The 27,654-nt window shown below is 47.9% G+C and overlaps 1 protein-coding gene across 1 annotated transcript in view; it reads right to left on the bottom strand.

Moving 5' to 3' along the window:
* LOC146821001 (alpha/beta hydrolase domain-containing protein 17A-like) overlaps positions 1–27,654 on the bottom strand; it is a 709,079-nt gene that overhangs the window by 435,885 nt on the left and 245,540 nt on the right. Inside the window, exon 2 of the mRNA XM_085609780.1 lies at positions 17,240–17,434. Coding sequence (XP_085465906.1) covers positions 17,240–17,434 — 195 coding nt within the window. The remainder of the gene's footprint in view (positions 1–17,239; positions 17,435–27,654) is intronic.

Raw genomic sequence — 27,654 nt, 5'->3', positions numbered from 1 at the left:
TGGGACGCATGATCGATGCCCACACTGAGGACCAAGAAATGCTATGGCGGAGAGTGGCAACTCTGGAGAAACAGCATATCGAGCTCTAAATGAAGAGAGAGGATCTCTAAAATTGAAGCCGACGAAATAACATCCATATAAGGGGAGTACCGAGGGGAGCTGAGGGCATTGACATAATGGCCTACACTGCGGATCTCCTCAATGCCATTTGAGGGGAAGGCAGTGCTTCACCACCAGCATTAGAGCCCAATGAGTGGATCCCAGGGATGGTCGGAATCTCCCACAGATATCCTGACATGTGTCCACTTCTTTGAAAAAGAAGCTGTCTTGAAGGCTGTGGGAAACAAGACGGACTTTACCTTCCGTGGTTATATGATTCAACTATTTCAAGATCTCTCCCTTGTTACCCTTCGTCGTCGCACCAAAGACTTCCAACCTGTCACGGACAATCTGCGGGAGCTTAATATTCGTTATCAATGGGGCCACTAATTTGCTATCATGTTCAATTGGGAGGGCAAAAGACGAGCTATCCACTCCCTAACAGAAGTTAAACAACTTCTCAAACTTCAAACGAATCAATCAAGAAGCACTGGGTCACCCCCACAGACACTGTCCAGAGAATCCTTACACCCCATTTGGTCCATGGTACCACCATGCCACATTGATAAACACAATAAGACCACAGCTTCCCAGGAAACCAAAAAGGGCATTATTCAACATCATTGTGATATGGATAAGCAATCCTCCACGGCTCCATCAGCCGCAGACTTTCTGTGACCTGCATACCCCCCACCACGATCCTCCCAGATCCTGAAGGTCCAGGGACATTTAGCTGACACATTGCTTTTCTTTCTAATTCCTGTTATGATTTCAGCTGGCTGACAGGATCTGGGACCTGCAGAGAACAGCACTGCTACGCTATCCTACCTGTTTGGCAACGTAATGTGTTCACTGCTTTTGAATAATTCCATGCTATCTATGGCTGTCCCCCCTCAATTCACGCCCATGGAGAGTGACTTTTCTGTTGTGCCCCGATACTTACCTTGCCGTCTACAACAGGACTTGAATGGATTTGTTAGGCCCTGTTGGCCTCATAATGTTTGTGTTTTTTCTCTAACCTAATTTTATTTCAGGTTGGATACACCACTCCTCGAGTCCTTCTAAGTTCTCGAGCTGTCAAAATGGCTTTCCCACGCCTATGGCCTGGAACAAGCCCCATACGCAGGGAAATAGTCTTATTCTGTTGAGTTACTCATATATCCCTGATAGCTCCATTGCTCTACTTACTCTTTCTGATCATGACTACCTCACGCTATACCAAATTACTCTCACTTATTGTGAAGGGACTGAACTCCCCTAATAGGAGAAAGCAAAATATGGTGATGTCTACTTCTACAGGATCTTGATGTTGTCTTCCTTCAGAAGACCTATCTCCTACGGGAAGACGTCCCTCATATGTCTCACCCAAAATACCCGCACAGCTTCAGTGCACACGCTCCTACTAAGACAGCAGTAGTGATCATCATGTGCAAGGTGGGCTTCTGCACTCAGACACTGTAGATAGTATGTGATGTCAATGTCCATTATATGAAAGTAACTATGCATCATGGTTCATGCCCAATCACACTCTTTAAATGTTTACTCCCAAAACCAGGCACAAGAACTCTTTCTTCGGGAATTGTTGAGGGAACAGCTAGCGGCTGTGAGTGGTGACATCATTAGGGGTGGGGAGTTCAATTTAGTGTGGGATCCCCAGCTTAACCACACTGCCACCTCCTTCCAAGGCACAGGGCAATGTCGGCAGTGCTCAAAAGAGAACTTACTGACCTGGGTCTGATAGATGCTTGGAGGTATAGACACCCTGACACCCGTGATTATTCATTTTATTCAAATGCACACACATCTTTTTCCAGAATAGATCACCTCTTCATCCCCTACGCCCTGCTCCGAGATTTGGACTCTGTCTACATATCAGACAGCTCTATATCTAATCGTGCACACGTTGAGTCTGCATGGGACTCTGGTCAGAACTCGCGTCGAGGTCAGATTCACTGGCAATTTCCTCCACACCGGACCCGGTAAATGATGCGGAAATACGAAAAGAGATTGTGGATTATTTTGAGTTTAATGACCTTCTGGAGACTAGAGGCCAAATCCTGTGGTATGGCTTTAAGGCCACTATCAGGGTTGTCATTTCCTCTATTGCAATAGCTCATGCAAGGTAATCCAGATTGGTTGAAACAAATTTAGCATTGAAATTAAGACCCTTGAGCTGCTTGATCAATCCGCCTCCTCCCTATACAATAAGAGGCAGCTGGCTTTGCTGCAAGGCCAATTGCGCACTCATAGATCTCATAATACGGCGCTTTCATTAAAACAGCGTTATTACAAAGGAGGAAATAAGGTGGGAGCCCTTCTAGCACGTAGATTATGCCAGCAATATGCTTGTAGAAATATATAGCTAAGATTAAAACTGATGCTGACTACTGGGCCACTACCGAACAGGCAAAGCAACAGGTGTTCCACGCCGTTTATTACACCCTTTACACTGAGGATAACGCCTCATGAGCACTTCTAGATTCCTATCTCTCTTCTTGTCCGTGGAACCCTATGCCGAACTGCTGGAGGCCCCATCACTCTTGGTGAGCTGCAGCAGGACCTTCGAGAATCACTAATGGTAAAACACCCTGCCCGATGAATTGCCGGTGACCTTCTAACAAGCCCTTTTTCCTTCCATCCAGGATTGCCAGCTAGTACTCTTTAACTCGTTCACCTCTGAAACAGGCCTCACGCCAACAGGGTCAACATTGATTTGCATATGGCTGGGTCCAAATTGGGTTGGTGTGGTGAGCAAAAGAATGATGGATTTAACCCAGATCCATGTGACTGGGGGTGAATGTTTGCATTGTCCAGCATTCGGTCCATCAATTATTTCTTTTGCATATGTCGCCCTAAGTGGGAAGGGTATGCCCAGACGTGGGTCCCATGCTCACTACACCACTGGATTCAAGCTAGCCTGGCTGATAAAGGGTGAAGCCCTGAAACTGGTCTCAGGATCCTTGTTTCTGGTCCAGGTAGGACCTGGCTTGGCATTTTGTGCTGGACTGTTCCCACAAGGAACAAGGTCAAGACTGATTTGCATATGGCTGGGTCCAAACTGGGGTGTTGTGGTGATCAAAAGAATGATGGATTTAACCCAGATCCTTGTGACTGGGGCTGAATGTGTGCATTGTCCAGCATTCCGTCCATCAATTATTTCTTCTGCATATCACGCAAAATGGCAGCTGCAGAGATTGCCCTCATCCCTAAACTGGATAAGGAGCCCTCTCTATGTGCCTCCCACCGCCCCATTGCACTTTTAAAAGCTATCTACTTGGCTTAATTGAAACTGACCAGGTTGGCTTCATTCGTAAGCGACAGGGGGCTGATAACATTCGGGGGGTTGCTCATCTGGTTAAAAAGACCAGCCGCCTTAATATGCCCGATTGGCTTCTCTCACATGACGCGGAGAAGGCTTTTGATATGGTTAGCTGTCCGTTTCTCAGAGTGGTGCTTGGGAAGATAAGCCTCGGACCAAACATCATATACTGAATCATGGGCTCCTATGCAGTTCCTACCTAAACCATTCGGGTCAACACACATACAGCCAATTCACTTAACGCGTGGCACTCAACAAGGGTGCTCGCTATCACCCCTGTTTGCTTTAGCAGTGGATATCCTAGCTATCACTATCCAGCAGATGGAGTCAATTGCTGCATTCTTTTTGGTGGCCATACTCATAAATTGAGTATGTTCGCAGATGACTTATTGCTCCCACTTACCGGGCCAGAGACGTCTCTCTTAGAAGTAGTACATGCTCTGATTGACTTTGAGCAGGTTTTTGGCCTTAAGTTCAATATGTCCGAATCACAAGCCTTGAATCTCACGATCCCCAAATTAGACCTCACCGCCTTGCAGACTCTTGCACCCTTTCATTAGGCCACACCTAACATTCGCTATTTTGGTCTCAATCTGACCTCCACTTTGTTGACTTGGATGAAAATTCACTCGGCATCCTACCGCAAAACTATCTTAAATGACCTTCGGCACTGGTGGCCCTGGCATATATATCCTGTGTGAGACGTCTTAACACTATCAGGATGTCTATTGTCCCAAAGATCCTCTATTTATTTCTAACGCTGTCAACCTCTACTCCACAGGAGGACATCACACATCTGAAGCATGTCATTTGCGCTTTTATTTGTGGAAAAAACCAACCCGATTCTCAAACTCTGTCTTGATGCTCCCTAGGGACCGGGCAGGACTCACTTGCCCCATCTTTTTAAATACTTTTGGGCATCCCACCTCTGTTTAAATCTGAATGGGTGGCAAGGGAGAGAGAGAAGCAATGGTTCCGTTTGGATCGAGCTGTTGCTTGTAGTCCCCATTGGGACGTGCGGCTTCCTAAACATGAACAACCATGGAGTGCATATATCTCACCCCAACCGAGACTGTTCTTGGGATCTGGGATAAGATTGCGCTTAAATGTGGGCTCACTACGTTCCCCTCCCCAAACACTTCCCTAGCCCGAAACCTGTACTTTACCATGGCCCTGGAACAACACTCATTTCCTAGTTGGGAGAAGGGTGATTGCCTCACCCTGTCCAATCTGTTCACAGGAACCTCTATTAAAACCTTTGAGCACTGCCAACAGGAGTTCCATGCACCTGAAACAGCTAGACTGCAAGATTGTCAGCTTCGCCACTGGGCGTTACACCCCATGAATATTCAAGGGGCGACGAGTCAGTTTACTCATTTTGAAACATTGGTCAGAGCTTATGATGGTGCGAGAGGTTTAATATCCCGTACCTACCAGGTTCTTCAACACTCTGGCCCAGCGGGTCTGCGCACATACCAAATACAATGGCAAGCCAATACCACTGAAGGTATTTCCCAAAAGTAATGAGAGATGCTCTGGTGGGATATCCCTAGGATTTATTGCAGCATACCACAACACAAATCAGCAAATAAACTGATGACACAATAGTATTACACACCAACACGTTTCTGTACCATTTATCGCACCACATCTGATTTTTGCTGTCACTGTAATTCATCCCCTGGTGATTTTCAACACATATGGTGGTTGTGAGAAGTTGGCCTGGTATATGCTGTCCACTAGTTAAAGTGGGCACCTTGCACTAGTCCAAACGACCCTTATTGATGATTAGGTTAAAGACAACCTTTATTGAAAGCTATCCTAGTGGTAGCTATGGAGAGCAGCCTTCAGGCTAAGTCACGAAGGAATGTAAAGCAGCTTGGTTTACCAGATTATAACCTCCTGAATGACCAAATGAAAGGAGAACCACACAAGGTATATATATATCAAATATATGTATTTATTACTAAACACTCCCTACTAACTTCTTTATGAGATTAGAGAACAAGGTACACAATATTAATACACTAGAACGACAGTAAATAGCACAATACACAGTGGGCCCCAGGGGCAGACCAAACCATATATTAAGAAAGTGGTATAACAACCAGGACTTAACTAGACACAGTGCCTAGAGCACGTTGAATCGCTGGGACCCCAAGGGACCACCCAAGGGAGTGACACAGGGGACCCACGGGAACGCATGCAGTGTGAGAACACAGCCGCGAGCTCCGTACAATCCTATGGGAAAGTCACGGTTGGAATTTTAAAGATTAAGGACACTTAGGAGAGGACTTTGAGCAAACCCTTTCAAACTTAGAAGGTTCCAAGGCCAGCACCCTTGTGAGCGGATGTATGTCATTACATCGCATAGTAATACCACGCATGCCATTACACCGCGGGTATTGCTACACGATGTCCATGACATCACATGCCATTACATCGCAAACTGTTACAATGAACAAGTTACTTACCTTCGGTAACGATGTATCTGTAAGAAACATTAGTTAGTTAGATTCCTCACCTTAGAATATCCCCAGGCGTCAGGCTGGATCCGGAAAGATTTTTCGTCAGCAATACCCCTTGACGTCGCTAGGCGTCGTCTGCGGCTCCGCGTCCGTCGTCGTGCGCCGGGGTGACGTCGTCGGAGTACTTAGACGCCGCCCTCGCGCGCTGACGTCAGTTCTTGTACATAGCTTTCCGCGCCAGGAACGCAGAGCCATGCAAGAGACCGACACTGGTGCTATAAAAAAACTAGTGTCCTGAAAGGGATTGCCTTAACCCTAGATGTCGGTTCGCAGAACGGGGAGGATGGGTGGGTCGGTGAGGAATCTAACTAACTAATGTTTCTTACAGATACATCGTTACCGAAGGTAAGTAACTTGTTCATCTGAAAGAAACATGTTAGTTAGATTCCTCACCTTAGAATAGATACCCCAGCAATACCAACCCCGGTGGTGGGTCTGCGAACCAAGATCACACCAGAAAGTCCTGGAGAACAGAATGGCCAAAGAAGCCATCTCTCCGGACTTGGCTGTCCAGGCAATAATGTTTGGCAAACGTGCGCAGCGAGGCCCACGTTGCTGCCTGACAGATGTCCTGCAAGGGGACTTCCCAGCCCAGGGCAGTTGTCGCCGCTGTGGCCTGAGTGGAATGGGCCCTCAGCCCTACAGGAGGATCCTTTTTAGCCAAGGAGTAACAAGCTTTTATACACAATACGACCCACCGCGAGATGGTCCGCTTGTATACTGCCCTCCTCTCTTAGCACCCACGTATCCAACAAAAAGTTGGTCGTCCACCCGGAACTGTTTTGTGCGGTCCAAATAAAAGGACAGCGCCCGTTTTGGGTCCAGACGGTGGAGCCTCTCTTCCTCTTTCGAAAGATGCGGAGGCGGAAAGAAGGTGGGCAACGTGACAGATTGCCCGATGTGAAAGGGAGTCACCACTTTCGGAAGAAAGGAAGGACGAGTCCGGAGGACAACCTTGTCCGGATGAACAGACAGAAAAGGAGACTTAGACGATAGAGCCTGGAGCTCACTCACCCGTCTAGCCGAGTGATAGCTACCAGGAAGGCAGTCTTAAGAGTCAGAAGACGAAGGGGACAATTGTGAAGAGGCTCGAAAGGAGCACACATCAGAAAAGTTAAGACCAGATTCAAATCCCACTGAGGCATTACGAAGGGGACAGGAGGAAACATGTGAGTAATGCCCTTGAAGAAACGAGAAACAGGGGATTTGAAAAGAGAAGGCTGATCAGGAAGCCGCAAGAAGGCAGAGATAGCAGAAAGATACCCTTTTAGGGTGCCCAGAGCAGAGCCCTGCTGGGCCATGGAAAGAAGAAAGAGGAGAACCTCAGAAAGAGGGGCCGAAAGGGGATCCACAGCCTTTGCTGTGCACGATGCCACAAATTTGTTTCACCTGCAGGCGTATACCGTTTTTGTGGTGGGACGCCTGGCTCCCAGAATCACATCTCAGCTCAATCTCCACGCATGGAGGTGGAGACTGGACAGGTTCGGGTGGAGGACCGTCCCCTGCTGCTGCGACAGAAGGTCCTCCTGAAGAGGCAGTCGTATCGGGGGATCGATGGACATACTGAGTAGCTTGGGATACCAGTACCTTCGTGCCCAATCCGGAGCCACCAAGATGACTTGGGCCCGATCTTCTTCAGCACTCTGGGCAGAAGTGGTATAGGTGGAAAGGCGTACAACAGACCGCAACTCCACTCGCGACGAAAGGCGTCCACGAGCGAGTGCCGCCTTGGAAACTCCAACACGCAGAACTGTTGACATTGCGCGTTCTCTTCGGTGGCGAATAGATCTAACCAAGGCTCTCCCCATTGCTGAAAGAGGCCTTCCGCCACGTCCGAGTTTAGACGCCATTCGTGATCCATCATGCACCGGCGGCTGAGTTCGTCTGCTCTGGCGTTCAGAGAGCCCGCCAGATGTTGAACCACCAGGGTGATGCCCTGATGTTCCAGCCATGTCCAGAGGCGCAGAGCCTCCTGACAAAGGGTCCACGACCCCACCCCGCCCTGTTTGTTGCAATACCACATGGCGGTGGTGTTGTCCGTGAACACCTGCACCACACTTCCGTGGACAACGGGAAGGAATGCCTTCAGTGCAAGTCGGATCGCTCTCAGCTCCAAAAGGTTGATATGGAGCTGAGACTCCGCTGGAGACCAGAGTCCTCTGATCTCTGCCTCCCCCATGTGGCCCCCCCATCTCAGGAGGGACGCATCCGTCACTACTACGTGCTCCGGTTGGGGTAGGCAGAGGGATCTGCCGCTGACCCAATCGCGGTCCGTGAGCCACCAATGCAACTGCTTCGCAATGCCCTCCGAGATCAAGACATGGTCGGACAGGTTGCCTCGATGCTGGGCCCACTGAAACTTCAGGTCCCACTGCAGAGCCCGCATTCGCCACCTGGCGTAATGCACTAACAGGATGCAGGAGGTCATCAGACCCAGAAGCCGCAGCACCAACCTGACCGAAACCCGGGATAGAGGCTGAAAGATGGGAATCAGAGCCTGAATATCCCGGACCCGCTGGTCCGGCGGATAAGCCCGGAACTGTGCCGAGTCCAGAACCGCTCCGATGAAGAGGAGCTTCTGGGAGGGACTCAGATGCGACTTCGGCACATTGATGGAGAAACCCAGCAAATGCAGGAGGCCGGCCGTAGTCTGGAGGTGGGATACGACTTGCTGGGGCGAGCCCACCTTCAACAGCCAGTCGTCGAGATAGGGGAAGACTGAAACCCCTGATCTGCGCAGATGAGCTGCGACCACCGCCATCACTTTCATGAACACCCGAGGGGCACTGGTGAGGCCGAAGGGGAGCACAGTGAACTGAAAATGCTCCTGACCCACCGTGAACCGCAGGTAACGCCGGTGGGCCGGCAGGACGGGGATGTAAAAATAAGCGTCCTGCAAGTCCAACGCTACCATCCAGTCTCCTGGATACAGAGCAGCCAGAACCTGAGCTAGGGTAAGCATCTTCAACCTCTCCTTCCGGAGGAAGGCGTTGACGCTCCTGAGGTCCAAGATAGGGCGTAGGCCCCCTTTGCCCTTCTTGGGAACCAGAAAGTAGTGGGAATAGCAACCACGACCTGCTTCTGGACCAGGAACGCACTCGGCGGCCCCTTTGGCCAAGAGGGCCGTAACTTCCTCCCACAGAAGATTCAAGTGATCCCCCGACATACGGTGGTACTGCGGTGGCATGGCTGGAGGGATCGTCTCGAAGGGGAGGGAGTAGCCCCTTCGGACGATTTGCAGCACCCACCTGTCCGACGTGATGGAACACCAGTGGAGCAGGTGATGGCGAACTCTGCCACCCACTGGCGTGGAATGAGCCTGAAATCTCGGACTAGGAGGGCTTTGAGGCGGATGCTGCCAGGGTGGATGTGGACTGACCGGCACGTTGTCCCCCAGTACCGCCTCGGCGGAATCCACTACCGCGACCGCGTGCAGGTTGGTTCTGCGGCCGGTGGCTAGGCGGACGTGAGGGGGCGCCCCTTCCTTGGCCAAGAAAGGGACGAAAGGAGGAAGTTTGCGGTCGCGGGGCCGAGAGACCCAAGGACTTGGCCGTAGCCCGCAAGTCCTTGAAGCGCACCAGCGCACTATCCGCCTTCTCGCCAAAAAGGCGAGTGCCATCAAAGGGCATATCCATGAGGGTGCTCTGGACATCCCCTGAGAAAGACGTGGACCGCAGCCAGGCGTGGTGGCGGAGCGCCACAGTGGTTGACATCGCCCTACCCAGCGAGTCCGTAGTGTCTAGTCCACATCATATAGCATGTCGTGCTGCATCCCGCCTGTCGGCAAGAGCCTGGGTGAGCTGTGTCCGGGCCTCCTCCGGACACACGGGCAGCACATCCTCCACCGTATCCCACAGAGAGTGAGAGTAATGATCCAAGAGGCAAGCGGTATTCAAGGACCGCAGTCCCAAACTAAGGGAAGAGAACAGCTTCTTACCGAACTGTTCCAGCCTCTTGGATTCCCGATCCGGAGGAGCGGACGGGAAGGAGGATTGGGAAGTAGAGGCCTGGATAACCAGACTCTCGGGCATGGGGTGTTGGGACAGAAAACTGGGGTCGCCCGGAGCAGGGTGGTGGCGCCGGGCCACGTTCCGATCCACAGGAGGTACTGTGGAGGGCTTGGACCAGGTGCCCTTCAGAAGGTCCACTAGGGCCTCATTGAACTGCAGCAGAGGCTCCGGGGAGCTTGCTGACGGTTGAAGCACCTCAGTGAGGAGGTTAGTCCTCACGGCCACAGCAGGCAACTCCAGCCCAAGGGCTTCGGCCGCCTTGCGCAGCACCACGGAAAAGGCAGCACCTTCCTCCGAAGCCACAGTCGGAGGAGAGATGAAACCAGTGTCCGGGGAGGTGTCCAGACCACTGGCATCCCCCAGCTCATCTGCCCAGTCCTGTGATAAATTGGCCTGCAGGGACATAGGGTCCTCAGACCCCTCCCAGTCGCCCCCGTCATCCAATTCCTGATAAACAGGGGGAATAACCGGAGCCGGTCGGTAGATGAAATGGTCATCCAGCGGCGTCGGATGCGGCGTCGGACGGCGCCGCACCGGCGCCGGACCCGGACCGGGGCTGAACCGGGGAACAGCATCGTCCGGAGACGGCGCCGGAGGTTGAACCGGTGTCGGCGCCGGCGGAGGAGGCGTCGTGAGGCAGAGATCCAGGCCTGGATCCCTCGGGGACCTGCGGAGTCGGGACCGAAGTCGACTCCCCAAGCGATGGAGAATCAGGGCACATCTGGAGCAACCAGGAAAGCCAGCTGAAAGTTAAAGTACCCTTCTCAGGGACCCACAGGTCGACGGACCAGGGATCGCAAAGGGACCTCGAGAGGATCACAAAATACCAGCCCACGGAACACTCGTGGAGTGTAGGCCGGTAATCTTCGGTGGAATCACTGCTCGGGGTCTGGGCTACAAGTAGCCCAAAGTACAGATTCAGGGATTGCCAAAAATCATATGATGCTGCAAATGTGCATGATGCCCGGTGGTACGGGTTGCACTGTCCCCACGAGGGCTGCGGGTCTCAGGTTTGCTGGGAGCACTGGTCGGCCTCGGGGAAGCTTAGGAACCCACCTCCTTTGTTGTAAAATCTGCAGAGTCCTTCAGGAGCTGCGTAGATGCAAACCGGTCAGATGCCTCTTTGGTGCCTGCCTTGCAGAGGAGTAACTCCTTTACTCCAAGGGAGATTCTTCGGTCATCCAACGTAGTGTAGCTAGTTGAAGTACTTGGCTTCTGTAGTAGAGTTTTGTCCACGTAAATCTAAAATCCTGTAGCCAGATGTTCCTACTTTATACCCAAGGAAGGGGTGGGACAAACCCAGGGGACCCACCTATGGGAGGGTCAGGACAGAGGGGCGGCTACACCCATGTCCTTTGTCCAGTTTCGCGCCAGAGCAGGGGCTGAGAGCCCCTGCAACCGGTTTGAGCTGGGCTATACACAGGGACACCAAATGTACCCCCAGTGCAGACATCAAAGCACTCTGAGTGCACCCACCCATCCCCAATACACTAAAGCCTGTCTGGGAGGTGGTCACACCTCCCTGTGACAGGAAACCTATTATCCAGTTGTCCCCTGCTGGAGTTTCGTCCAGCAGCAGGAGGGCAGACTCGTGTCTGTGGATGGCAGCATCCATTTTGTGATGCCAGGGTTTGTAAAGCTGGTACTGGGTGTACTGATGCGGTCATATTTTTCCCTCTAGTAGGGTGGAATCATACCTCCCACACCAGTTAGCATTTACAGCGACATGTTTCCATGCAGCCATTCTAAAGTTAGCATTTACTGCGAGGTTATAATGTACTTAAGTTTATATGGTTGGCTGCATCACAAACAACCCCGGAATATAAGTTCCGAAAGCTGCAGAGGGGCTCTGCTTATCATGGGCACCCTCTCACATAAAACCCAGCACCCTGACTTCAGGATTGATAAGGCCTGCCATAGGGGTGACTGATAGGTTTATATGTGCAGTGATTAGGATAGATATAGTGAACCTATATCTAAGTAAGGGGTGCATACACCACCTTACACAGGCTGCTGTAGCAGACCTGTTGTGTCATTTTGAATGGTCTCCCAGGGGTGGTGTTAGAAATGGGATTTCTGGTTGGCTAGGGCTTGCGCCAAAGCCAGGCAGAAACCACCACTCTAGTCAGGGCTGGGGAGTTACACGCCAAAGATAACCCCTGCTCACCCCCTTGGTAGCTTGGCACGAGCATCAGGCTTATCCCAGAGGCAATGTGTAAAGCGTTTGCGCGCGCACCCAGCAACAACACCCAAGGTCCACCACAAAAGAACCTCCACACAAGGTTATATATAAAAATAGCCTTTATATTATACCAAACACATTAGGTAATAAATACACACTTTACAATGTGCCACTGGCACGGGCAGAATTTACAGGGGAATTATCTACATGGGACAGGGCCTCATGGACCACTGTCAGGAATAAGCACTTTTAGAACTAGCACTCTGTCGGAATAACACTTTAGAACATAGCACATATAATCACTGTAGCACCAATTAACAAATGTAGCGCACAACCAGTAACCACTGGTAACAGGTAAGTACCACCTATGCAACCCTAACCACTTTAGGAAAATATTACGCAGGGAACCATGAACTCACTAGTATCACTATACTAGGTAACACAACCTCCTAGGTATAAAAATACATCTAGAGGGATACACAAAGCATTGCATAAATCACATTAGGCAATAGTTACAAATAGCCCACAGATCACCTAGCCTGTCCCCTAGGCCAACCTGGCCTCTCAGGGGCTCAAAACGCCCTTTGTCCAAAATGTCAGGGTTGGGCTGCGCAGGCAGCCAAAGTAGAAGGCGCAAAGGCACAGCCTAAACGTTGCAGCTGCCCACTACTTGCTGGGCAGCTGGGAACCCGAGCATGGCACCAGCATGCCTCCTGGCTCTCCTCTGGGTTCTAATGAATAATAGGGCCCAAAACAATGTGGGAGCCTCACAGGCTCTAGAACACCAAAAGGCCCCCGGGACAACGTTGGAGCGGCCCGCTGCCTTCCGGGGCCGGTCTTATCACCAAGAAAAGAATGTCCCCCTATGATGGAGCCTTCTAGGCTCTAGAATAACAATGCCCCTCAAGCGTTGGAGCCTGCAAGCTCTTGATAAATAATGCCCCCTTCGTTGGAGTCCTGCTCGGGGGACTCGCGAGGGTAGAGGCCAAGACAATGTCTCCCACCGTTGGAGCGGTCCGCTGCCCTGCGGGACCGCTCAAGGGAGATAGGGAACGGCCACGGGGGGGTAAGGTCCCACTCACCTGGGACTCCCTCGGGGTTTCGTCGGTGCAGTCGCCCTCTGGTCTCCTTCAATGCGGGGACTTCAATGCCTGAGGCAGGCACCGGCCATGTGCCTTACCTCTCCACCGGCTGCTGCACTTGCGGGGCTCTCTCCAGCTTACGGGAGCCCCGCCATCCACAGCAGCAACTCCTCTGCGACTTCTCTGCGCGTCTCCTCCAGCTGGGCTCAGCTTCCGGCCAGCGAGCCAGAAAACGGACTTCCCTCGCTCCGATCCAGGCCCCGCCCACGTCTCAGCGTGGGTTGCCTGGCTTCCTGGATGTTCCGGGCTGCGGCGGTGATTTCAGCACGGACGAGCGGGGTGGGCTCCCGCCTTTGAATTAAATAATAAAAATAAGCGGGGTGGGCACCCACGATGAGGCGCAATAAGCGGGGTGGGCTCCCGCCGGTCGTGCATAAAGTCCCTGGCGGGGTGGGCACCCGCTAGGGATATAAATTCGGAATATAAATCAGTAGATGTGCGGGATGGGCTCCCGCTCGTTTTCCGCCGCGCTGAGATGCAGGGTGGGCACCTGCTTGAAATCAGGGCAAACAGCGGGGGAAACCCCACACGGTGCAGCTTTGTGCTGCAGCTGAAATTGGAAGCGCTGCTCCTCAGGACGGACAGGCGCTCCTCAGGCAAGGTCCAGGGAAAGTCTTGGGGTGCAAGGGGGGCAAAGGCTGGGCCCAGGGGCCAGCTCACAGGGCCCTCCAGCAGGGAGGCAGTCCCCAGTGGCGGTCTCTCCTGGCGCCCAGCAGCAGCAGGCTCCCCTCGAGTTAGGATCAGAAGAGAACATTTTACTTGGGGTCACAGCCCCTTTTTATACACAGGTTACCTTTGTTTCAAGGTGCAGGGAAGGGGCGAACCAGATGCAACTGGTTCCTGAGCACTTTGTTTTGCTCAGCCCCTCTCCCTTTTCACAGAACAGGCCAGGGTTATCAGTCGCACCACAGGGGGCGGAGCCAGCATTGTGTGGGGAAAGCCCAGCCCTATTCAGGTCCCAGGTGTACTCCTCCCACTCATCAACATACAGATCTCTCCACTCACCACTGGGGCAGACCCATCCTGACTCTGGGGATTCCCTAGCCCATCACATGACCTCAGTCAGCCAATCGCCAGACAAGGCACTCCTCTCACACTGCACACAGAAATGCCAACTTCTAGAAGTGGCACTTCCACACTAGGTACATTGACGCCGCACACATCATCACGCAGCATTTCATCACACGAGTCCGCACATACCAAACTCGCACCTGCACTCCCCACGCATCAGGAACTACCACCGACACATACATTCCCCCATGCATTCCTATGGGAGGGCAGGCCAACCTCACTACACACACGCACTTTACCCTGGGACACAGTGGTAAAGTGCGCAGAAGCCAAAAATCACTAACACCAGGTCACAATAAAAAGAAAAAAGTTTAGGGATGAACCTGCCAGAAGGGCCAAGTCCAACAGGTTGCATAATACATGCTGCAGCCCCTGGGAGGCCTCAAGGGTACCTATGCCCTGGGTATATAGTATACCATATACTAGGGACTTATAAGGGTACCCCGGAATCCAATCTGAAGTGTACCTAAAGTACATGCAATGCAATCAATTTAGAGAGAAAGCAGCTAGGCTGGGGTCCTGGATAGCAGGATCCCAGCCAGACTAAGTCGAAAACAGTGAAACATCAGCAAAAATTGGGGGTAACTATAAGAAGCAGATCCTACTCTCCTACAGTGGTCATGCAATGCCATTTCCATTTATTGGAAAGAAATCTTAGGTCACTTTAAGGGTGTGTTGGGCTTCCTAATCCCCATCCCTGCTTCCTATCTCACACCGGTCTTGGGCTTAGGCCCCCTGGAACTAGAGGCCATGACACACATGGACTGGCAATTGGCGAGACTTATGCTAGGTGCTGCCAGGCAACTTATAGTTCTCCATTGGAAACAACCTTTGACTTCCCCGGTGGTCTTCTGGTTTCAACGCCTTTGGCATGTTGTGACCATGGAGCTTTTATCACATAGACTTGCACACTCTGAAACTACATTTACCCGCATCTGGCAGCCCTTGATTGACTATTTCACACGCTTGGAATATATCTGTTTTAATATTCCCAAACATAAAGTATTTCAGCTTTTTGATTACAATACACCTAGGAGGTGGAAACGAAGTTCTGGTGCCTCTGACATGCCCCACAAACATATTCTTCCTCCGCCTAGGCTCTCCCAAACAACCGACACATAACCATACTTCACAAATATTTATCTTTACAGGTAGACAAGAGGCTTCCTTGACGGTAAGATTTCATACATACTGCTATATCGACGTTTAGTAGTGCATTTTTTTTGTTTTATCATATTAGAATATGCGCAGATTCATGCAAAGGTTACTAAACTGTCTGTCCTTCCTGCTGTTATAATGTTGTGAGTGAGATTTTACCATTTCATGCATCCCTTACTTGCTACCTCCTAGGCTACAACGGGATGGACGTTATTATGCCTGAACAGTTAAATGCCTGAACCGCCATGTTGATTTGTGAAAACATTTTCAATAAAAAGTTTTTAACCAAATTTCAGAGGTGGTCTTAAAATTCCAATTAAAAATCATTCTTTTAACCAAATCTGTTTCAAAGTAGGGGACCACCAAAGCCCTTAGTGAAGCAACCGGCGCCTGCAGATAGCCCCATCGGATTACATTTTCCATAGCCCCTACAAAAATGCTTGATATGCCCATTTCTAATCTAAGACGCTGATCAGAAAACAAAGTGCTCAGACTAAAAAACAGGTGCAAACTTTTGCCTTCATATAAAACAAAATATAGAGTTAAGCACATTAAATTATGTCACTTCATTGATTAACTAATAGTTTATAAAAAAAAAAGCAATCGAAAACCGTACCCATGCCCTGACGATGATGCCATTAGTGATCCAAGACCCAAGTCATTTTGTTCTGTGCAAGCACATATTGCCGCTATAGCTAGGATGTAAGGAACATCAATATAGTCCATGAAACTTTATGAGAGTGAGCTAAAATGAAATAACTTTTTCATCCCACTGTAGTGTAATAGTATGGGTGTTCTGGACACATGTGGGGAGTCCTCTCAGAGACATCTACACCAGAGGAATCTGACGGGTGATACTCGCATCACAAAGAATTATATAGTCTGTCTCTGTTAAGCTGTCCAGGATCTCCAACACAATTGAATCTCTTTTGTGTATGAGTGTTAGTGTGAATGAGATGGTTTGACAGGTGAGAATGAAGTGTTGATGATTGGGTGTGGGGTTATTTGTGTATTTATCAATTGTATTTTGATTTTAGAGTTAAAATGTTGGTTACTTGGCCCTCAATACAGTTACAGATGAAGAAACTGTTAGAATCTGCAGCAATTTCAATCTAACCCACTGTTCAAGTGTTAATTCACTGTTCAAGTGTTGATATCAAATGTGTTAAATGCTGGAGGATTATTGCACACCAAAATGTTAAGAGGCCTTGTTGGCATCTTGGTAACTGTTTGTCTATTTGTCTAACTGTCATATGTATGTGTAGACAATGATGCATTTCTTTTATAAGCAAACGAATAGCAGTAACATTATATACTATATTTAAAAAGCATAACATATTTTTATATGAAGAAAACAACAATAAAAATATATATTTTTTGAATTAGTTCTATTGTATGACACTGATAATGGGGTTGTTGTTGCAAATGAGCCTCAGGAGGCCATACTAAAAAGTAATATAGGTCAGTTTAGAGGTTTTCTTTTCTATAATTGGGTGCTCTGGACACCAATAGCTAATCACAGTATTCACTTAAAATACTGACCAGTAGCCACTGACTGTCCAAGGACTCTAGAAAAAACTTAACAGAGTATAAATATGGTTAAGAGGGTGGTTATGTTCTATTATACTGTAGATTCCTGACGCTGCAGCACTTTTTCTTAATCCATGGCACCATATACTGGAGGATCCCGACTTACCTCATTCTCAAGGAATTCATGGGCAGACGCTCACCTAGTCGTGAGGGCATGCCAAGCTGCATCAATATCAGCACAGGCATTCTTCTCGGATGGCTTCCCAGTGCTGACACCATAACCGGAGTAATCATAAGAGAAGATATTGCAGTTGATGTGCTTGCCTAAGTAGATGCAGAAGCTGCTGGCCAAACCAAGGTCTTCCCCGTTTCCATGTGAGAAAAGGATTGTGAATCTGTATGGAAGGAAAGGAGAAAACATTCATTGGCAAAACCAATAGGGTTAGGCTTTTTAAATAACTAATTGCACATACAAAATCTGTTATGAACAGGTTCAAATCACACTTTTTTTGGTGGGGGCGGGTAGTTTTATATAGTGTGAACTTGACCGGAAGGTATCAGGGATCAGAGCACTATACATGAGCACCAGTTGCATTACACAAGGACACATAAATTATTATTTTTTTATTAGATACGGGGAGATTGAGTGATTTGCCCAGAATCACTGGATGTTGAGCGTCATTGACAAGACCCGAACTCAATTCCCCAGATTTGAGATTGACCGTCCTAGCCGTTAGGCCACAGCCTTAAACTTACACACACACAATGCCTTTAATCGCACGCACACAGAAGAATGTTGCATTGGTAGTAGTGGTGATAGTGGTAGCAGTGATGGTGGAAATGAAAATAGTGGTAGCAGGAATGGTGATGGTGGCAGTAATAGTGGCAGTAAAGTTTGTCTTGGTGGTAGTAGTAGTGATAGTGATAGTGGTGGTGTTGGTAGTAGTGGAGATTTTGGTGGAAATGTTGATAGTGATGGTGATGGTAGAAGTAGTAATGGTGATAGAAGCAGTGATTATGGTAATAGTGGTAATGGAGGTTGCAGCAACTGTAGGGGTGATAGTGATAATGGTACTGATGATGATGGGTGTGATAGTGAGTATGACAGCAGTGGTGGTGATGATAATGGTGGTGGTATTGGCAATAGTGGTAGTAATAATAGTGGTAATGATGGCAATAGTAGTTGTGATGTCTATCAAAACTCATTTGCATTATTTTCTTTTCATTTACATAACTATTCTTACAGTCAGACAGTGTACGATTTATAGATAATATGTACTGAACTCATCCTTCAACACACTCCCACTTTTCCCACCCTCTCCTGTATGGTTACAAAAGTTACAATCAAAGGCATTGACATACAGCCTCATCATGAATTCCTCACTTCCCACCAAGGCCTGTCACCAGGGAGTCAATATTTTCTGGTATGTCCTCGTGCCTCCACAGGCTTTGTAAATAGTTTCCTGTGCTGTTGAACAACTGTCTGTAGGAAAGGACCTCTTTTGCATGATCACCGCCCCCCAAGTTTTTGGAATCGTGCTGTTGATTTTTTTACTTTGCAGTGCACTAGGCCTTGCTGTTGAGGCCCCATTGCATGTGCTCTGACCCCCCAAAGTACGTGTAGAATTAGTTAGGACCTGATTGGTCGATTTAACTTACCAGCTAAATGTCACTAGTGGGCTGCAACACTTAATCGTGCCACCACAGCAGTGACAAGGTGAAATCGTGACTCTAGGTTTGTCACTGAAGCCTAGTTGAGCAGCATTACAACTGCCAACTAGACACGTCAAACTAAACCCTTTGGCCATGTCAAAATGTACATTTTAATTATTAGCAAGCCAGCCCTAGAGAAGGCCTTGGTAGCCTACCAGGCAGGGTGCCTAGCATTAAAAGGAAGGGTATGTTTCTGTTCTATTTAACATTGCCTGATAGTGAAAAGAAGAAATTGCCATTTCCATTGTAGCAAGGACGTTGGTTCTATTGGCTCACATGGAGTTTCACTAACTACCACCCTAACTGGTAATTTCCATTTGAGACCACGAAAGGTATTACTTCAAGGTATCAAAATAATCATTACATTAAACCCAACTCAGTGCAGAGATTGGGTTTAAGGTAACGTTTAATAGAAAAGGTGACTTTAGAAAGTCTCCACTTTGTTGCCCAAACCTCCGGTAGCCTTTCCTGTTTATCTACAGCAGTTGTCAACCGAGACAACATGCTGTACCATTTGCTAGGAAGTGTGAAGCGCTCCCAGGAACAAGGAACAAAGCGAATTTCTTGTGTGAGGAGGTGTGACCTCCTCCAGCAGGATGACTACCTAGCAGTGGCCACAGATGGCACAACTTCAAAGAGACTACCGCCTCAATGAAGTGAATCGCTATCAGACTTTTGCCTGTCTGCTAGTCTGTGTAGGTTGACAGGCTGGCATATCCTCCAGAGGAGCAAAACCAGCTGGGGAACCGGTTTTCCAGGGGGGAGTTGTACAATACGCTGGGTACACCCGAGGGGTATGTTCAAGTCTCTTCACAAAGGGAAGAAGGCTTGTGCCATCTTGGATCAGTAACATCATTTGGGAGTAGTCGGGGGTCACAGCTGTGACCTGAAGCTTGCTCCCTGTTACTTCTGGCACTTCGTTTACAACCCGACCACTGAGGAGACAAACGTTTGCCCCTCTGAGGCTAGTGGTCGTAATGGAAGTGCCAGGAGTAGCAGGGAGCAAGCTAGAGGTCACAGCTGCGACCCCTGACGTCTCCCAAATGACATCCATGTCTTGAATTTGGGAAGGAGAGGGGGGTACCCTGGGATTATTTGGTTACCAAACCCCCAGGAAGTGTTGCAAAGTAGAAAGGGTTGCCTCGTGGAAACAATTGCCTCATTTGTTCATGAGCTCTCCTCTCCCACAAACAAGAAAATGGCATAAAAGTGACTCCCCTGACCCACAGTCCTCAGATCACTACTGGACTGGAAAGAAGACAGTAGAAGGACTGCCCTGCTGCTCCCAAGATCCAGCAAAGAGAGGCTGCACCAAAAAGACTGCACCTGCTAAACCCAAGGAACCTGCAAAGAGGACTGTGCCTGCTGTAGACACTCATTGAAAAAGAGCTCCACTTGTACCCAGGAAGGGGAAGGACTGCACTTCTGCTCTCTGGACCCAGCATAGAGACAGTGTACCCAAGAAGGACTGTATCTGCTTAACCTAAGGACTAACTAAGAGGACTGTCCCTGCTGTGGCCACCCATAGCAAACGTCTTCATGTGCCACGACAGAAGGAGTGACTCAAAGAGCTAGGTGGCAAACCCCCTGTACAGCATCAGGGACACAAAAACTGAAGGAACCTGCACTTTCAAGAGTCCAGCCTGTACAGAAAGGCCTGCCTGCTACTGGATACCAAAGTCACTAGTAAGGGGCTGAGTGCGGACCTACCCGAGGTGTCCCCAAGTCCTAGGTAGCGGTGACCGACACTGAAGTGGACTATGGTCCCCCAGCAAGAAAAAAGCAATCATCTGCAATCAACCTCTGAACTTGCTATAACCGGGAGACCAGTTGACCAGTGGCAACTGGACCTGCACTAGACTCACCTGCTGCATCATGGGCGTTCAAATCCTGAGGCCGGATACCAACCCTGACATCTGTGGACACCAGGGTGGTCCCAGTAACACTCACAGCATCTCTTCAGCATTCTCAGTGTCTTCAACATCCTGCATCCCCAGCATCAGGACCACTTATTTGCTGAACCGAGATAAAGGAGAAAAGGGCCCCGAGGAGACTAAGAACACTGGAACTGTCAGGTAACTGCCTCTCTGGACCTAAGTGGTCCCTGTGACTGACCCTGACCCGGTGTTGCCTGTCTAAGTGAAGTGAAGCCAATTTTCTACAAACTGTTTAGCCGCCTACAATGGTGTATTGAAATGTTCTTTAAGAAATGTACTTACCTTTTTTAATTTATATCTCCCGTTTCCCTCATTAGATTTTTGTTATTTTGGTGTCTATTGTAAGATAAAAAAAATAAAAGTGTAAGTTTACCTTTGTGAATCATGCCCTCTATATTTAGGTCGAGCCTAGAGTCAGTGCGCATGTGCTGCTTTGCAAGACTTGCTGTATTCCTTCTGTGGAGATTGAACAACGCCCACACACGCCCAACGCTTTTTATTAGTTGCTTCATCTGCCTCTACAAATTGCATTGCTCCCATTGGTAAATAGTGTACATTTGTTCCGCCTTGTGGTTGTTTTGGTCTTGCCCTGGCTACTGGCCCTGCTACATGTATCCTTTCATTAGTAACTATATGTTTTGCTTGAGAGCACTACTTTTTCTTTAGCCCTCTTCTCGCTGCTCACTGGCGCACAACTCTGCTTCCAGTTCACTGAATCTCTTAGTGCTTCCCCCCTCACAACACCTTCCACCCCGTGCAGCTTTTTTTCTTAGCCCACTGCTCACCGGCGCACAGCGCTAATTTCACTTCACTTAATCTTCCCGTGCCTCCCACCCCTCGCAGGTTCCTCCAATCTATCCCACCAAATAAAAGAAAACAACTTAATTACTCTTAACTTCAGTTATCCAGTATTGGTATCTTTCATATATTCACATGCTTGAATCATCCCCGCCGTCGAGGTGGGAGTCACACGGTAAATATTACAATAATAGTCATTCATATCATCACAGGCAACAATGCATTGCATAGCCACTGCAGTAGACCATTCATATCCTTTTGTAAAAAGAACCAAAGCTGAAACACAGCGAATGAGACATCAGCGCCCCCTAGAACACTCCACAGAGAGACAAGACCCCCGATTTTCTAGCACAAGTAACAAGCGTATTTATAATATTAATAAGGGAAGCCTCTCCGGGGAGGAATGTGGGTCGCATGTGAATCTATGAAAGATACCAATACTGGATAACTGAAGTTACAGGTAACTAACTTGTTTTCTTATCCAGTATTGGATCTTTCATAGAGTCACCATCTTGAATCAGAATAGCTTGCAGTTACCAAGAAATATTATTCAAATTTAAACTGTGAGCATGGCGGGTATCATATATATAACTATTAGAAATATATATAAATAGATATACATATACATACCAATATTTATAAAGGACAGGTAAAAAAACATAGCAATAACATGTCAACAGAATACCACTGAATTGAAATTAATAAACCAACTCAAAACAGAGGCTTACCTTATTGAAAAAGAGTGCGTAAGGCTGCTTGTCCTACTCCAAATCCTATAGCCTATAGCTATGTAATGGTGCGTAAATGTTTGCACTCTTCTCCATGTTGCTGTGTGGCAAATTTTGTCCAATAGCTCTCCTGCAAAGAGTGCCGCTAAGGAAGATACTGCCCTCGTAGAATGAGCCTTAGCCTTGATAGTAAGTGGCCTGCCCACTTTAGAATGGCAGAAATAAATAGTGGCTGCAATCCACCTGGCTATCGTTGCTTTAGTCACTTCAGCACCTGGTCTTTGTACACCATAGGAGATAAACAGCTGATCAGATTTTCGGATATTCTTAGTATGTGATAAATAAAACTTAAGACATCTCTTTCTATCCAAAGTACGAAAAGCTTTTTCAGCTGGGGTAGTAGGATTTGGAAATAATGTTCTCAGAACAACCAGCTTATTAAGGTGGAAAGCAGAGTGTACTTATGTAATGAATACTGGGTTTGTTCTAAGCAGTACATAGTCATTAGTGAAACGAAGGTAAGGTTCTTTAATGGTGAAGGCTTGAATTTCGCTGACTCTCCTGGCTGATATAAGAGCCAACAATAATGCAACTTACCAGGAAATATATTTGACCTCAGCTTTGTGTATAGGCTCAAAGGGGGACTTCATAAGTTGTGCAAGAACCAAATTAAGTCTCCCATCAACATGAACAAAGAGAAAAACCTCCAGAGGAACGTCTGTAAGTAGAAATAGCGGCAAGATGTACCTTAATAGAAGTATACATAAGGCCTGATTTAGCCTGGGAGAGAAGATAAGGCAACATTTTATCTGGAGAAGACTCAAACGGATATGCATTGTTTTGAAGACACCATGAACAGAATTGCTTCCATTAAAGACTGCAAGCTTTAATAGTAGCAAATGCCCTTGCTTTAGATAGAATGACTTCACAGTCCTGTGGCAGGTCTAGGCCCTTAAATTAATTGAGTTCAGTAACCATGCATGCAGCTGTAGTGACGCAGGACGTGGATGGAGAATCTTGTCCTTGCTCATTGTTAACAGCGTTGATAATACCGGAAGGCGATAAGGATTGCATTCTGAGAGCAGAAGAAGCTCTGTGAGCCAATGTTGGCGTGGTCAACGAGAAGCAATGAGGATCAGATGACATGGCTCCCTTTTCATTTTCATCAGAAGCCTTGGTATTAATAGGTAAGGGGGAAAGGCGTGAGCGAAGATCCCAGACCACCTTGTCAGAAAACCGTTTCTCCATGATCCTCTTTCTGGTTCCCAGCTGGGGAAGAACTGGCACTTCCGGATCATTCCGGAGGCAAAGAGATCCAAGTTGGGCTTGCCCCATCTCTGGAAGGTGAAATCGAGAACCGTCTGATCTAGCTTTCATCAGTGGCAGGAGTTGGTAGTTCTGCTTAGAGTATCTGCCAGATTGTTGTTCACCCCTGGAAGATGTTCCACCTTGATAGAGATGTGGTGTGAGAGAAGCCATTTCCTGATTTCATGTGCCTACAGCAATAGGATATGGAAGCGTGTGCCTCCTTGTTTGTTGAGGTAATGCATGCATGTAGTATTGTCTGTTCTTATAAGAACCGAAGTACCTTGTATTCTTGGAAGCAATGCCTCTAAGGGTAGGAAAATGGCTCACAACTCCAGGAAATTGATGTGCATCTATGAAAGTGCTTTAGACCACTTGCCTCTTATCTGAAGATCCTGAAGGTGTGCTCCCCAGCCTTCTAGAGAAGCGTCCGCAGGAAGGACGAAATCCGGTATCAGGGAACGGAGAGTTAGCCCTGTCGAGAGAGTCCTGTAGGACTGCCACCAGAGAAGTGCTTTTTTCATAACTGGAGTTATCTGCACCAGGCCGTCGAACAATCGGGTTACTTGAAGTCATTGATTGTCCAGCTCCTCCTGTAATGGTCTCATTCTGAGACGTGCCTGAGATACCATTAGAATTGCTGAGGACATCATGCCGGGCAGAGTTTTTATCAGACGCACAAAAGCAAACCTTTTTCCTGTTAGCTTTGTCGCTAGAGAAATAAGGTGTCTTCTGAGACGGATGCAGAACTGATTTTTGATAATTGAGTGGTAGCCCCAGGGAACAAAACATTTGTAAGCAGATTGAAGTTGCCGTTGAGGCCGGCTGAAAAGGGTGGTGCTTGGACTAGCCAGTCATCAAGGTAATGGAACAGTTGCAGACCTTGAAGCCTGAGATGAGCAGCAACTGGAGCCAGGCACTTGGTGAACACTCTTGGGGCCAAACGAAGACCAAAAGGGAGTACTTTGAATTGAAAATGAGCACCTGCCACAGTAAAACAGAGAACATTTCTATGTTTGGGATGAATAGGGAAATGGAATTATGCATCTTGCAAATCTAGAGTTGTCATAAAGTCCGCATGAATGAGAAGCTGAAGTATCTTCTGAAGGGTGACCATGCAGAAAGACTGAGTCTGAAGATATTTGTGTAGTTTTCTGAGATCCAGAATTGGTCTCCATTCCCCTAACTTTTTCTTTATTAGAAAGCAGGAATAAATACCTTTTCCCATCTGAGAACAAGGAACTTTTTCTATAGCCTCTTTTTTTTAGCATAACCATGGCTTCCTTTCAGGGCAACTTGAGATGAGCAGGAAGCCTTATTAGAGGTGGATGAGGCGGTGGGACTTTCACAAATTCTAGAGTATGACCATACTTTAAGATGTCCAGTCCCCATTTGTCCGTCGTAATTTTGTTCCACTGATCGTACTGTAGGGAAATATTTTGCTGAATTGAGGCTGGTTTTGAGCAAAGTCATAGCAGGTGCTGGGAAGTTGTCACTGCTTTCTACCATTGCCTCTGGCCTGGGTAGTTTGCTTTCTCCTGGGTTGCTGTCTGGAATATGCGGCATATGGTGGGCTCGATACAACTGCTGTTGTTGATAGCCATTTCTGTAATATTGATATGATTGTGGTTGGTACTTTTGATAGCTTCCCCGAAAGGAATAAGATCCTCTGCCACGGGCTCCTCGAAAAGGTGTTTTTCTATACTGAAACGTACCTAACACCTTAGCGCTATCAGTATTCTCTTTAATCGCTTGCAAGGCCTCATCAATATGTTTTCCAAATAGCCCGTAGCCATCAAACGGCATGTCTAATGTTGTACTCGGTACCTCTGGACGGAAGGGAGTAGACTTTAGCTATCCTTGGAAACAGAGAACTGCTGCACCAGCTAGTTGCCTAAAAGCAAGAGAATCCATATCCATAGATAAATCAATAATTTCAGAGATATGATGCCACATCCGACCACATAATGGGGTCATATTTTCCTAGAAATTCTAGGAAATTGGCGACACCCACTGACGGACCAGCAATTGTGGTGACCCTCTTTCCAATATTATCTATACGCCTTCCATCCTTATCAGGCAGAGCAGTAATGGGTACTGAGGGATCCAGGGATCTTCGTTGCGCAGCCTGGCCAATTATAGAATCTGGCTTGGATGTCCCACTAAGCATGCTGGTGCATCATCAGGGGTTTTATATTTTTAATCAATCCTGGGAAGGATTGCTGGCACTGAATATGGCGTTTTCATGATTTTTATTCCTTCCTCCCAAATATGATCTATAATGGGAATTGCAAGTACAGAATTCCTGGTCTGATCTTTAAAATCATACTAAAAAATTGCCGCCTTTTTCATTAGAGCGTGTAAGCCCCCTATATCTTCAGGTGGAGAGTCAGTCGCTTGAGGAGCTGGCGGAGAAGGGGTAGGAATTAAATAATCTTCCCACTTGTCGATAAAAGTTGGAGTTTTTGGAATTTCGCCTCCTTCCGCATCATCATCGTCATCCTGTGGAACCTGATCTTGTTGCACAGGTTTAGAATCTTGTGACTCAGGAGGTGGCACTGTAACTGTTTTAGAATCCAAAGCAGGTGGCGGAGACTTTTCTTTTTGTGCAGTTCCTGCTGCTGTAGGGAAACGTGTATGGTAATCGTGCAACATAGCTGTCAGATCCTGCACCAATGCAACAGGCAGCTGTATCATTGGTTCCTGGTGTGACATCAAAATGTGTGATCTATCCATGGATTGATTATATTGTGTCCTAGAATATTCATCTTCATCCTCCTCCTCCTGATATTTTACATGCAATTTAAAAGGGCTGTGGGCCGGACTAAATATTCCGTCATCTTCAGATTCCTCCAAAAGTTGACTAGGGGGCAAAGGAGAGATGTATGATGGATCCTGATAGAAACCTATCGACAACGGCATCGTCAACGAGAATCTTAATGACAAAACAGGGGTCAAATGTAATGTAGAGGGTCTTTTTGCTTGAGACATCAACAAAATCCTTGTTGATGGTGAAACAGATATCGTCGACGTAGAAGAAACAGTAGTCAGCGGCAGTGTTGTCGTCGCCGAAGTCGATGGCATAACTACCGTTGATGAAGAAGTCGTCGTCGACGAAGTAGTTATCGTAGATGGTGGAGGTATCCTAGATGAAGGTATCGTCGACGTTGGAGACGCCGACGATGGTGGAGGTGCCGTCGTTGGCAACATCATCAACAATGCAGGTGCCAATGACGAGATTAGCATCGACAGTGCAAGAGATGCTGTTGGCGATGGCAAAACCTTTGATGAAGCTCCCGTCAACATAGCAAGCGTCGATGATGACTGCTGGGAGGCTAAAACCAACTGCGGTTTTGTCATCAATGAGGGCTTTTTCAACGACGAAGAATTCTTGATAGACTCTGACTGAGCTTTAGGCTGTTTATAGGCAGTTTTTGAGACAGATTTTTCCTCAGAAGGGAATGGAAGCTTCCCCTCTTTTTGAGGTAGCATGCTCAGACTCATGATGGGTCTTTTTTGATGCTTTTTTTTGTCCCTCAGGGGATTCCACAGATCTATCCTTTTTCTTAGAGAGCTGGACTGACACCTGAGAACTTACACTACCTTCCTTATCAGAGACCACACAGGATTTAGATTTTTGACTCTCCAGCCAGATAAGCTCTCTGCCTTCCCTGTCTTCCAAAGTTTTTGAAGAAAAAGTTCTGCAGATTCTACAGTCTTTAACCTTGTGAAGGGAGTACAGGCAGTACATACAATCCTTGTGGAGATCTTTAGCATGCAGCCATTTCTTACCACACGACCCAAAAGACCTGAAGAGTCCTTTCTTCTAAGATTACGACATCATGAAATCACAGAATTCCAAGATGAAGAGAAAAAAATAGAGCAGAGCTCAGGGAGACTTCCTGTCACAATGACGTGCGGTAGAAAATCTGAGGGTCTTGACTCTCTGTGGAGTGTTCTAGAGGGTGCGGATATCTGATTGGCTGCGTTTCAGCTTTGGTTCTTTTTACAAATGGATATGGATGGGCTACTGCAGTGGCTGTGCAATGCATTGTTGCCTATGATGATATGAATTACTACTATTATAATATTTACAGTGAGACTCCCACCTCGACGGTGGCGATGATTCAAGCA

Source organism: Triturus cristatus, chromosome 6 (genome assembly GCF_964204655.1).
Source record: "Triturus cristatus chromosome 6, aTriCri1.1, whole genome shotgun sequence".
Classification (NCBI taxonomy): Eukaryota; Metazoa; Chordata; class Amphibia; order Caudata; family Salamandridae; genus Triturus; species Triturus cristatus.
Note: the sequence above shows the minus strand (reverse complement) of the source record. Positions and strands in the feature narration are given on the sequence as shown.